This window comes from Lepisma saccharinum, chromosome 25 (assembly GCF_977018435.1).
Source record: "Lepisma saccharinum chromosome 25, izLepSacc3.1, whole genome shotgun sequence".
Lineage (NCBI taxonomy): Eukaryota > Metazoa > Arthropoda > Insecta > Zygentoma > Lepismatidae > Lepisma > Lepisma saccharinum.
In genome coordinates this window covers 1,078,477-1,092,809 of record NC_139253.1, presented here as the reverse complement: position 1 = coordinate 1,092,809, position 14,333 = coordinate 1,078,477, and the positions used below count along the sequence as shown (strand labels likewise).

Sequence of the window (14,333 nt, the reverse complement as noted above, 5' to 3'; positions counted from 1 at the left end):
CTTTTGCCCTATTTTGTTCAGGAAACTTTAGCACAAAGGAATCCTCTGGTATACATAGACCATTCCTATCATTTCGTACATGTTTTAAACCATTTACAGAGAACGTCAAAATAGAAAGCACAATGGATCTTTCATAACATTTGCTGCCAGTTGCATATAAGAATACACGTGCCTTTCACCCTACGTATCTTTCTTATAATTCAACTTAACACGGCCATTATTAAATATTATTACCGTTAACTGGTATTTATCACAGGAGCTACATTAATGTAACGTAAATTAATTAATTAATTCATTAATAACATTAACGTAAATTGAAAGCTACGTTCATATATACAAAGGTTATCCTGAAATTTAGTTACTTTAGACAAAAGAATTGCAAGTAGATACTGCCACATAATTAATTTTCGTAAAAAGAGTAATACACATACAGTTAGGAAACACAGGTTTGACTTCGTGTAACTACCGTATATGACTACGAGAAATATAAGTTTTAAGATCATATAAGTATCCAAAGGCAAGAGATGCGTGTCCATTAAAAGTATGATTGTTTTTCGGAATTGATATTTCTCTGTACATTATCCAAAGAGTCTTGGAGTTTCACATCCTATTTTCGAAAAGAATAATTTTACCTCAATTGTTTTGAACCTACTTTAAGAATCAGTTATTAGTAACTGTTGTTATTTCATAGACGTAAAGAATGTGACAAAATATTTGAGTAGCGGTTAAAATATCTTCTCTTTTTTCTTTAGATGCACATCATAGAAGTGCTTCCAATGCGAGTAAGTACAAGGACATAACAATATTAAAAATTAATTTTCTGAGAAGCTCGAAATTGTCTGTAGAGCGGATGTATTTTGATCACTTACGATTGATTCACTTCAAGCAACGCTCAGGTCAGTCCGATAAAGGTCAGGGGTCTCCACACTAGCTGTCCGGTCAAGGCACGATTATTGTCAGTCTTGTTTTGGATGAATATAAAAATTGAGTACAAGAAATGCATATTTTCATATTTAGTTCAGGCAACTGGAGCATATACCGTCCCTTTCGTCCAGCCCGTGATTTTTACATTTAAAGAGGACGTCAAAATAGAAAGCCCAATACCAGTGGCAGCGATTGGGGAGGAGGGCGAGGGGGTCAGTTGCTTCCCCAATTTTCGCCACATTTGCCCCGCACTATGCTAAACCTTATCTACAATGGGAAATATATACTGTCTTTGCCCTACCTAGATTTTGGCATCATGCTCCCACGGTTTTGTAAACCAATCGCTTATTATTTTCTGCAAGCTGCAAATATACGAACAGACGCATCTTTCACTTTAACAATATCATACACATCTTTCTTATCATACAAAATCATACGTCACGCACCCACATTTTAAATAATCTTACTGGCAACTGGAATTTAACAAAGTAGCTATATTAATGTAATGTAAATTAATGTAATATTTAAAGCCATATACTTCGTATACGGAGGTTTCCAGAAAATGTACTGACTTTATACAAAATAATTGCAAGTTGAAACTACCTCATTCTTAATTTGACCAAAAGTAATATACCTACACTATATTAACAAACGGTACATTAGATATAACCAACGTATGACTACGAGACACATATTTTAAAAATCGCATGAGTAGTCAATACCAGAAGAAGCAAATGTACGTTTGTGTATCAATATCAGTAGTCGAAGCTTTTGCACAGCATTTTCAGTCGGTGTATAAAAAGATCCCCCTAGATATGACATGAAAGTATTGCCTAACCATAAACAATATGAAACTTTGGATAATCTTAATATTACTGAGATAGGAATTGAAGACATAGGAAAAGCAATTAAAAACTTAAAACCTAATAAATCAGCCGGACCGGACAAGATACCGCCCTATGTAGTTGTAACGTGTAGCAGTGTTCACGTTACAAGGATGTATATAAACTTAATATTTTCCTTTGTTTGGTATTTATAATTTTTGGGTGTTAATGGTTAATTACCAAGAAAAGTGGAACCCACCTCGTATATAGAGTATACATCCAGATGTTAAATATAAGTTCAAAGAGTTTGTTTCTTTCTGCCAGCAAGCTGAGCTGGAATTTCTTTATCGGTGACAACAATGCGAGAAAACAATCGCTATTGTGTAGAAGCCAGGCAGACTCAACTTTATGTAAACGTTGAAACCGGGAAAAAGACGAAAAATTAGGCTGTCTTTCCCATGCTATATCTGTCGTGTCCCTTGGCGGACAATAATTTAACTAATATCATATTAATCCCTGATTCTTTTACTTCAAGACGGTGTAATCAGAATTTAGTTACGTTAAGGTAAACGAAAGTTATTCCCGCGCAAGACAAAACCTGTATTTAAAAGAAAATTTTGCTTAACATTTTAACGTTGTAAACTTTCTTTCTTTTCTTTGTTGTCTTTTCGCGTGGCCGTTGCAGGGAGAGAGGGGAGTTGGAAGAAGCCTTACTCCCTAGTCAAATTAAATGCTGAGTGTAACAATTAAAATTATATTGCATGTTTAATATCCACAAAAGGGTAAAAATAATAATTTCTGTATATAGCTAGTTATGTTCCTCTTTGATATGTTATTAATATGTATTTTATTATTATGTAAAAATTGATGTTAAAATAAAAGTTGGTAAATCCTTCACGGCACCGAGAAATCCTATATAAGCAACAAAGCTCGGTGGGCCGTGGCCTTTTGTATTCGTATTCCAGATAAATACGGAACTTGTATTACCGTCTTTTCTTTTCACACCCGTACTTCTGCGCTTACTTCCACGTCGCTACTAGGAATTAGTTTATTCTGGATTACCTTAGGACAATTACTTAGCTCTTCTGGTCAGAAGGTTTATGTTCTCTCGGTTATATGCTCCTGGTCAGGAGATATAATTGAGAGGATTGTGATTGTCGTAGGATATACCAGAATTCGGGATCGGTCGATAGACTGTTAGTAGTGAACGTTTGTGTCCCTGGTCAGGGAACACCTTTTCTTATTCTGTGGTCACGGATTAATTTTCAGTTCTCTGGTCAGAGGCTGAAAAGAGAAAAGGAAGTTGGGTACTTAACCGAATATCGACAGAACCTAGTGGGAAAAAAGGATTGTCGATTGCTTATAGAATCTTGGTCAAGATCTATAAGTACATTGAGAACCTTTGACCTAGAATTACGAGGGACCTTACATCGAGGATTGAAGAAACCGGAATAACCCGAACCTTGAGCCGAGGAGACTCAAGCCCCGAAACGATACTGAGCGTGAAGCCGAGGCTCAATAGACCCATCGAACCAAGTACAATCCAGGGCGGATCCTTACATAGTCAAAGGTTGCAGTAATATATTGAAATACCCGTTATATCTCATTTTCAATTCAATTCTTGCAAACCACAAATTTACTGAAAAATGGAAAGCCACGGCAATTTGTCCACTTCCCAAAAGCAATAACACTAATGACGTACAAAACTACCGACCAATAAGTATATTATCAGCTTCAGCAAAAATATTCGAAAAAATCATGCACTGTTACATTATAACACCATTAAGCCTTGTTTCCATTATTATGAAAAAATATAAAAAGCTGACCAAGGCAGTATTTTTTTTTTATTATTAAAAACATAAACTAAACGTAACGTTTCAACCTTCTAGCAAGGTCTTCATCAGACTCTGTATCAAGTACAAGACTTTTGTACTTGATACAGAGTCTGATGAAGACCTTGCTAGAAGGTTGAAACGTTACGTTTAGTTTATGTTTTTAATAAAAAAAAAAATACTGCCTTGGTCAGCATATTTATATTTTTTCACTGTTACATATTTATTCACATAAAACCTGTAATATCATCGTTTCAGCATGGCTTAACCACGATATTCTATTAAGTAAATTAGCATGCTTCAATATTTCTGAACCACTGCGTCAACTGTTCGCTTCCTAATTGCAGAACCGTAAGCAGTACGTAACGTATAAAGGGCACACATCCGACGAGATAAGAGTCACCTCAAAAGTTACTCAGGGGTCTAACCTTGGGCCACTTCTTTTCACGTTACTTATTAACGATTTGCCGGATTCATTTGAAAACTCACAGAAATTGCTGTTTGGAGATAACCTGAAATTTTACAGGAAAATAAGCAAACAAGATGACAGTGTGCAACTTCAAAATGATGTTACAAAGTTAAAAACGTGGACAAAAATCAATGATTTAACACTAAATATCAGTAAATGCCATTATGTAATATATACTCGAAAGAAAAACCCAGTTGAATTTCAGTATCAAATATACAATAATACTCTAGCAAGAAATTTTACAGTCGAGGATTTAGGGGTTATTTTTTATTCAAATCTTACTTTTAATAAACACGTAGAACAAATAATTAGTGAAGCGTTCAAGAACCTTGGGTTTATTCTTAGAATTGGGAGGGATTTCAGGAGTATAGAGACACTAAGAGTTTTGTATTATTCATATGTAAGACCCAAACTCGAATATGCTTCTGTTATATGGAATACAGGCACAGCAAAGTACAGTGTAGCAATTGAAAGAGCCCAATCGAGATTTTTTAGATTTTTAAAATACAAATTTCAGAAAGTTTACCCCACATTTGAACACTACGACAACCTAATATATGAATGTCGGTTTACAAAGTTGTGTCACAGAAGAAGGTTACATGAAATAGTATTCTTGTGTAAATTGTTAAATCACAAAATAGATGCTGAACATCTACTCTGCCAGATTAATTTTCCAATCCCATCGTCGAAAACTAGACTAAAGATTGAAGTTTCTCTTACAAAGAAGGCTAGATCCGAAATTAAAAAGAAATCTCCATTGTGGAGAATGTGCACCAGCTACAATAACTTGCTAATCAAGAATAACACCATTGACATCTTTTATATGAACCTAAGGGACTTCAGTAAAGCCACTATTAACACAATGGCCTAAGCTTAAACACATAAGTTCGTATTGAAATTGTGTGATAAAGTTTATATATATATCTGTATATATATATAAAATAAATATTTTTAATATATTTATATATATATATATATATATGTCTATATATATATATATATATATATATATATATATAATTTCTATCTCTATATTACAGAAATATATGTAATTGTAATGCCTATGTATCCTTCAAATGGGTTCTGTAATTAGGTATGTACCTGTTGAGTTCAATAAATAAATAAATAAATAAATAAATATTGACATTCCTGTGCATATTATGTAGAAAGTCTTGGAGTTATGTTTCTCATGATCTCTTCCGAATAGGACATTGCGCTGAACTTGATTTTAAGTGACAGTAATTAATAGGCTATGTGTTTGTCATTTCGTGAAAGTACGAAATGTTACAATGTATTGAGTAGCAGTTAAAACGCATTCTCTTTCTTCTTTAGATGCACATCATAGAAGTGCTTCCCATGCGAGTAAGTACAAACCAGTCAACATTATTATTGTGAGATGATTGAAATGCTAAACAAATATAGCGTATTTTTGTTGGATCACTCACTGCTGCAATACTAGCACGACATTCACATTCTAATGTCTTGTACGTTGCATTAAATACCCTTCGTTGTCTTCGGGTAGTGTAAACAAAAAACAAAATACATCGTATATATTTCATGTACAAAAATATATCGATTGATGCACTAAAGTGTGATTTTTGGCCTTTGACAAGAATCCCGTAAAGCCGAATAGCATCAAATGATACAAGTGAGTATTGCTTTCAATGTCGGCCTATACTTCAATGCATCCAATAATGCGCTTTTTAAGCATCTTGTTAGATGATAGAATTAAACATTGGTCCAAACCTCATGAAATTCGGTATTTTAAGCTTCATGAAAATTATTACTCTTAATTCCAAAATGCTATCAGAATAATTATCCATATCACCATATTGTGATGTTAAATAAGTTAGTTGCATTTAGTTTTTAAAATATCTATAGTACAGTTAACAATCATCTTGTCTGTGGTCGATCAAGGACGTACTATGACAATAAATAATGTACAATATTATTTTTGTTTTCAGACGAAGCCCTGGCAAGTCATCGTAAGTACACCCTTATTAAAGACGTAAATAAGAACTTTATAAATTAATCCACTGTCACCTAAAAATGAATAATCTGAATACAGCAGAACCTTGTTTATCAGCACGTCAATGATCCGCAATGTCAGTTATCCGCACACATTCAAAAAAGCAAGAGCAGGAAAAAAATCAAATCTATCCCCCATCCAAAATAATGATTATTTATGAGCATAAATAACACAGTATAGGTGGACACTCACAAACATACATGCCCAGGCCGGGATTCGAACCCAGGACCCCAGACGTCGTAGCCCGATGCCACGGGGGCCGTCTAAAAACATTCACATATGTTTCTAATCATAAAAAAATCAGGTGCACACCCCCGCACCTATTTCATAATCTTACTGATATCTGATATTTCACAGAGTAGCTACATTATTGTTATCTAAATTCATAAAATGTTAAGAGCCACAAAGATTTTACAGACATTTACTTACTTTGAAGTCAGGGGATTTTCAAGTACCCTCATACTCTGGCAAAAGGAGTAATAGAAAAACACGACAAACTATATATAACAGACGATAAATAAAATATTTATACCATATGTCTATACAAAGACAGAAGAATATAGGTATGATTGTCTTTCGGCATGGCTATTCCTTTGCATATTATGAAGAAATATCTTGGAATTGTCTACCTCATGATTTCTATCGGATACGACAGTCCAACTCATTTACTATGAACTCACTTTTAGTAATTTATGTGTTGTCATTTCGTAAAAGTACCAAATGTGACAATGATTTCAGTAGCAGTTACAATGTGTTCTCTTCTCTCCTTAGATGAACATCATCATAGAAGTGCATCCAATGAGGGTGAGTACAAACAAATCAAAATTATTGTTCCGAGACATTTAAAATGCCTAAATGCACGGCCATGAAATTAGGCGGGTGTCCGAAGATTGCGCTGTTGACACGTCGGAGATATAAGAAAATGAAAGATCTCGTTGTAGAGTTGCAGAGTCAGTTTGTATCCATGTGATACAAACTGACAGTATTTGCTCGAAAGGGCAGGGATAACAACTATATACCCCGGACAGAGTTCAGTCTGACGCTCCAACTAGGCAACGCAGGTCGGTTGATGTTGCCACACAGTGCTCTGGAACCAGTGACTTTTGTCCCGCTTTTGCATTGCTTTCCCCATATGTGGCACCAGCGCAATTCTGCCCAGCCGCCTACTTGCATGGCCGTCCGTTTAAGCAAATCGAGCCTATTTTATATTTGATCACTTACATGTCCCAATACATGCACGACGTTCACAACCGACGTCTACACTACGTTCGATTTTACTCTGAGCCGAGATAGTGCGTGACATCGCGCAGATCCCGGCATTTTCTTCCCGTAACATCCCGCTTATTTACACACGTATATTTCGCATGTAGACAAATATATTTATATTGCAGAACGAGTACTAAACCTGTGTTATAAGAGTTGTTCAAAGTTGTCAAAGCGCTATCTTTCTCTAAGTAAAAACGAACGCACTATATTTCTTGCGCAGCATTATATACTCTTTGGTGTCTTCAGGTTGTATACACAGAAAACAAGATGCATCATATGTATTTGATGCACAAAAATATATCGATTGATGCACTGAAGTGTGAAATTTGGCCTTTGACAAGAATCCCGTAAAGCCGAAGAGCATCAAATGATGGAAGTGAGTATTGCTTTCAATGTCGGCCTATACTTCAATGCAACGCCCTTTTAAGCATATTCATGTATATTGCTAGATGATAGATTTAAACATTGGATCCGAGCTACAGACCTCATCAAATTAGGAATTTTAAGCTTTATGAAAATTATTACTCTTATTTCCAAAATGCCATGAGAATAATTATCCATATCATAATATTGTGATGTTAAATAAGTTAGTTGCATTAAGTACAGTTAACAATCATCTTGAGTGTGGTTGATCAAGCGCGTACTATAACAATAAATAATGCACAGTATTATTTTTGTTTTCAGACGAAGCCTTAGCAAGTCCTCGTAAATACATCCTTATCAATGACGTAAATAAGCACTTTATAAATTATTCCACTGTCACCTAAAAATGAATAATCTGAATACAGCAGAACCTTGTTTATCAGCCCGTCAATGATCCGCAACGTCAGTTATCCGCAAACATTCAAAAAAGCAAGAGCGGCAAAAGAAAGACGATCAAATATGTTCCCCCAAAATAATGATTATTTATCTGCATAAATAACACAGTATAGGTGGACACTCACAAACATCCATGCCCAGGCTGGGATTCGAAACCGGGACACCTGACGTCGTAGCGCGATGTGCTAACAACTCCGCCACGGGGACCGGCTAAAAACATTCACATATGTTTCTAATAATAAAAAAATCAGTTGCACACCCCCGCACCTATTTGATAATCTTACTGATATCTGATATTTCACAGAGTAGCTACATTATTGTAATCTAAATTCATGAAATGTGAAGAGCCACAAGGATTTTACAGAAATGTACTTACTTTGAAGTCAAGAGAATTCCAAGTACCTTCATACTCTGCCAAGAGGTGTAATAGAAAAGCACGACAAACTACAAATAACAGACGAGAAATTAAATATTTATACCATATGTCTATACAAAGACAGAAGAATATAGGTATGATTGTTTTTCGGCATGGATATTCCTTTGCATATTATCCAGAATATCTTGGAATTGTGTTTCTCATGATTTCTTTGGGATACGACAGTCCAACTCTTTTACTCTGAACTCACTCTTAGTAATTAATATGTGTTGTCATTTCGTAAAAGTACCAAATGTGACAATGATTTCAGTAGCAGTTACAACAATGTGTTTTCTTTTTTCCTTAGATGATCATCATCTTAGAAGTCCTTTCAGTGCGAGTAAGTACAAACAAATCAAAATTATTGTTCCGAGACATTTCAAAGTCTTAACGCACATGTTCACAATCGACATCTACAGTATGTTCGTTTTGACTCTGCCCGAGATAGTGCGTGACGTGGCGCAGATGCTGGAATTTTCGTCCCGTAATGTCTCGCTTACGTAAAAGGTATATTTAGCATGTAGACAATTATATTTATATTTTATAACGAGTACTAACCTGTGTTTTAAGAGTTGTTGAATGTTGGTCATGCGCTATCTCGGCCCACAGCCAAAACGATCGCACTGTATATCAATGTATGTAGCCGGGAAAATTGTAGTTGTAGACAAATTGTTTATTACATGATTATTCCCTTTGTGTTGCAAGGTTGAAGGAAAAGTTCACAGTAAGCATGCGTATTACATATATAAATGGTAATTTAGTGGCACCAATGATTTTTTTTAAAATTGGGTCTCCTGAAAACAAATTTGATCTGTGCAACTATGTATAGATTGATTGGTTGATTGAGTTGGTGTTTTAAGTCCACTTTATGCAGAGTAAGGCTAATCTGGGCTGGAACTACAATTTAAAGTGGGATACGTACCATTATGTGACTCCACCAGGAATTGATCCCGGAGAAACTTGATTACAAGGCTACAACGTTACTACTGCGCCATCGGGGAGGCCCCAACAATGTATAGAGTACACATATATAGACACTGAGCAAAATAACTTCATATTGCACCTTTTACTTCACGAAACTCGAACATAAAGAAATGTTCTAGTACCCTTGCTTTTGGATCGTGATTTATGAATTAATAGAGAAATTCAAAATCGAAAGCACAATGCATCTATAACATTTGCTACCAGCTGTATACAACACAACACGTATCTCTCCAACTAATGAAAAATCATACAAAATCACATTCACATATGCATTTCACAAAGTACGCACATTAATTAAATGTAAATTTATGAAATGTTAGAAAACACGTAAATACAAGGGTTATTCGGAAATTTACTTACTTACAACGAGAGAATTTCAGGTAGATATTACCCCATACTTTATTTGTTAAAAATAGCAATATACCTATGTAAAGAAAAACACACTCAACTTACATAAGTAAGATAAATGCAATTTTTAATCCACATTTGTAAGTGAGTGAAATCAGAAGATGAATGTCCATGAAACAAAAGATATAATTTTTCGCCATATTTCTCTGCATATTATCCATAGATTGTTATTGTTGTGTTGTTATTATGCGGAAGTACGAAATATGACAATGATTTGAGTAGCAGTTAAAATATTTTATCTTTTTATTCTTAGATGAACATCATCACAAAAGTGCTTCCCATGCCAGTAAGTAGAAAGTCATCAACTACATTTTTTGAAATTATTGCTGAGAGACGCTGAGAATATATATTTTATTTCGTTATTTACTGTTCCAATACATACACGAAGTTCACAATCCACTTCTGCTTTGGGTGTTACATTTAATAATGTTTGTTGTTTTCGAATATTAAAATGACAATTGACGAAAAATAATGCTTTTTATTAGTTAAGCAAATGATGCCTGCTGTCTCATTACGTCCATAATTCGTATTATAGTGGCATCAATGAATTCTTTTTATTGAGGGTGTCTATTGCAAACATAAAATGTTGCTTGCGATCGTGAATAAACACATTGAGCAACGGAAATTCCTTTTGCCCTATTTTGGTCAGGAAACTTTAGCATAAAGGAATCGTAACGCAACTTCCATGCTGCGTTTGAGATCGAACCAAGAACCTCCAGATTGAATTGGGTGATGTAGTTATTTCTCATTCATCTCTCAGATGGTTTTCACTCGCTTGTGTTATGCAAGGGGTTACTTTTTAAAGGAATGGCGATAGAATTTAACCTAGGGTGGATATGGGTTTCATACTTTCCATGACTGAACCGATATGGATTGGTTTAGAAAAGAATATTACTTGCCTTACAAGTAGATGAAGATTGTTCCTACACTTGTCCTCTCAAATGTCACTTGTCTGACCGCCCTGTCAGACATCGATTCAATCACACACCATCGTCCAATATTCGTTCTCCACTTTGCTTCTCTCTCACAATCCGCAGACCTTACTCTCTCTCGTATTCTCGCCAACTGATCACACCTCCTGACAATTCCAACACTCATGCCACATACGCCTTCCAAGTCAATCACCCGACCTTCGTCTGATTACTTATTCAACATTCCTATCTCTGCTACCTGCTATGCTAAGACTTTATACTTCTTACCCAATACCTTGGGTACGATACGGAATTCTCTGGTATCCATAGACCATTCCTATCATTTCGTCCATGTTTTAAACTATTTACAGAGAACGTCAAAATAGAAAACACAATGGATCTTTCATAACGTTTGCTGCCAGATGTATATAAGAATACACGTGTCTTTCACCCTAACAGAATGATACGTATCTTTATATAATTCAACTTAAAACGTCCATTTTTAAAAAAATATTCACGTTAACTGGTATTTAACAGTGGAGCTGCATTAATGTAACGTAAATTAATTAACTCATTGTTAACATTAATTTAAGTTAAAAGCTACGTTCATATATACAAGGTTTATCCTGAAATTTAGTTACTTTAGACAAAAGAATTGCAGGTAGATACTGCCACATAATTAATTTTCGTAAAAAGAGTAATACACATACAGTTACGAAACACACGTTTGACTTCGTGTAACTACCGTATGTGACTACGAGAAATATAAGTTTTAAGATCATATAAGTATCCAAAGGCAAGAGATGCGTGTCCATTGAAAGTATGATTGTTTTTCGGATTTGATATTTGTCTCTATATTATCCAAAGAGTCTTGGAGTTTCGCATGCTATTTTCGAATAGAATAATTTTACCTCATTTGTTTTGAACCTACTTTAAGAATCAGTTATTACTAACTGTTGTTATTTCGTAGAAATACAGAATGTAACAAAATATTTGAGTAGCGGTTAAAATACCTTATCTTTCTTCTTTAGATGCACATCAAAGAAGTGTTTCCAATGCGAGTAAGTACAATGACTTATTTTGATCACTTAGGATTGATTCACTTCTAGCGCTCAAGCAACGCTCAGGTCAGTCCGATAAAGGTCAGGGGTCTCCACACTAGCTGTCCGGTCAAGGCACGATTATTGTCAGTCTTGTTTTGGATGAATATAAAAATTGAGTACAAGAAATGCATATTTTCATATTTAGTTCAGGCAACTGGAGCATATACCGTCCATTTCGTCCAGCCCGTGATTTTTACATTTAAAGAGGACGTCAAAATAGAAAGCCCAATACCAGTGGCGGCGTTTAGGGGGGCGAGGGGGTCAGTTGCTCCCCCACTTTTCGCCACTTTTGCCCCGCGCTCTGCTAAACCTTATCTACAATGGGAAATATATACTGTCTTTGCCCTACCTAGATTTTGGGATCATGCTCCCATAGTTTTGGAAACCAATCGCCGCCACTGCACAATACATATATTATTATTTTCTGCCAGCTGCAAATATACGAACAGACGCATCTTTCACTTTAACAATATCTTTCTTATCATACAAAATCATACGTCAAGCACCCACATTTTAAATAATCTTACTGTCAACGGGAATTTAACACAGTAGCTATATTAATGTAATGTAAATTAATGTAATATTTAAAGCCATATACTTCGTATACGGAGGTTTCCAGAAAATGTACTGACTTTATACAAAAGAATTGCAAGTTGAAACTACCTCATTCTTAACTTGACCAAAAGTAATATACCTACACTATATTAACAAACGGTAGATTAATTGTAACCAACGTATGACTACGAGACACATATTTTAAAAAACGCATGAGTAGTCAATAGCAGATGACGCAAATGTACATTTGTGTATCAATATCAGTAGTCGAAGCTTTTGCACAGCATTTTCAGTCGGTGTATAAAGAAGATCCCCCTAGATATGACATGCAAGTATTGCCTAACCATAAACAATATGAAACTTTGGATAATCTTAATATTACAGAGATAGGAATTGAAGACGCCGAAAAAGAAATTAAAAACTTTAAACCTAAGAAATCAGCCGGACCGGAGAAGATACCGCCCTATGTAGTCAAAGGTAGCAGTAATATATTGAAATACCCGTTATATCTCATTTTCAATTCAATTCTTGCAAACCACAAATTTACTGAAAAATGGAAATCCACGGCAATTTGTCCACTTCCCAAAAGCAATAACAATAATGACGTACAAAACTAACGACCAATAAGTATATTATCAGCCCCAGCAAAAATATACGAAAAAATCATGCACTGTTACATATTTACCCACGTAAAACCTGTAATATCATCGTTTCAGCATGGCTTTGTACCACGTAGATCGGTGTTGACCAATCTCTCCGATAATACCAATTTTATTAGTTCAACATTGGACGAAGGAGGTCAGGTTGACGTAATATATAACGAATTTTGCAAAGCGTTCGACTTGGTTAACCACGATATTCCATTAAGTAAATTAGCATGCTTCAATATTTCTGAACCACTGCGTCAACTGTTCGCTTCCTATTTGCAGAACCTTAAGCAGTACGTAACGTATAAAGGCCACACATCCGACGAGATAAGAGTCACCTCAGGAGTACCTCATGGGTCTAACCTTGGACCACTTCTTTTCACATTACTTATTAACGATTTGCCGGATTCATTTGAAAACTCACACAAATTGCTGTTTGCAGATGACCTGAAATTTTAAAGGAAAATAAGCAAACAAGATGACAGTGTGCAACTTCAAAATGATGTTACAAAGTTAGAAACGTGGACAAAAATCAATGATTTAACACTAAATATCAGTAAATGCCATTATGTAATATATACTCGAAAGAAAAACCCAGTTGAATTTCAGTATCAAATATACAACAATACTCTAGCAAGAAATTTTACAGTCGAGGATTTAGGGGTTATTTTTTATTCAAATCTTACTTTTAATAAACACGTAGAACAAATAATTAGTAAAGCGTTCAAGAACCTTGGGTTTATTCTTAGAATTGGGAGGGATTTCAAGAGTATAGAGACACTAAAAGTTTTGTATTATTCATATGTAAGATCCAAACTCGAATATGCATCTGTTATATGGAATACAGGCACAGAAAAGTACAGTGTAGCAATTGAAAAAGTCCAATCAAGATTTCTTAGATTTTTAAAATACAAATTTCAGAAAGTTTACCCCACATTTGAACACTACGACAACCTAATATATGAATGTCGGTTTACAAAGCTGTGTCACAGAAGAAGGTTACATGAAATAGTATTCTTGTGTAAATTGTTAAAAATCACGAAATAGATGCTGAACATCTACTCTGCCAGATTAATTTTCGAATCCCACCGTCGAAAACTAAAGAATGAAGTTTTTCTTACAAAGAAGGCTAGATCCGAAATTAAAA

General features: G+C 35.0%; 1 protein-coding gene across 42 annotated transcripts in view; it reads left to right on the top strand.

The window, feature by feature from the left end:
• LOC145978816 (uncharacterized) overlaps nucleotides 1-14,333 on the top strand; it is an 87,242-nt gene that overhangs the window by 18,662 nt on the left and 54,247 nt on the right. For 30 of the 42 annotated variants that reach the window (XM_083111672.1, XM_083111653.1, XM_083111647.1 and 27 more), the window contains 7 exons: nucleotides 753-782; nucleotides 5,382-5,411; nucleotides 6,014-6,034; nucleotides 6,850-6,882; nucleotides 8,886-8,918; nucleotides 10,224-10,256; nucleotides 11,913-11,942. In XM_083111672.1, the coding sequence (XP_082967798.1) occupies nucleotides 753-782; nucleotides 5,382-5,411; nucleotides 6,014-6,034; nucleotides 6,850-6,882; nucleotides 8,886-8,918; nucleotides 10,224-10,256; nucleotides 11,913-11,942 (210 nt within the window). Of the gene's footprint in view, nucleotides 1-752; nucleotides 783-5,381; nucleotides 5,412-6,013; nucleotides 6,035-6,849; nucleotides 6,883-8,028; nucleotides 8,050-8,885; nucleotides 8,919-10,223; nucleotides 10,257-11,912; nucleotides 11,943-14,333 lie in introns of all 42 variants that reach the window. The other 12 variants (XM_083111683.1, XM_083111684.1, XM_083111680.1 and 9 more) reach the window with 7 other exon arrangements.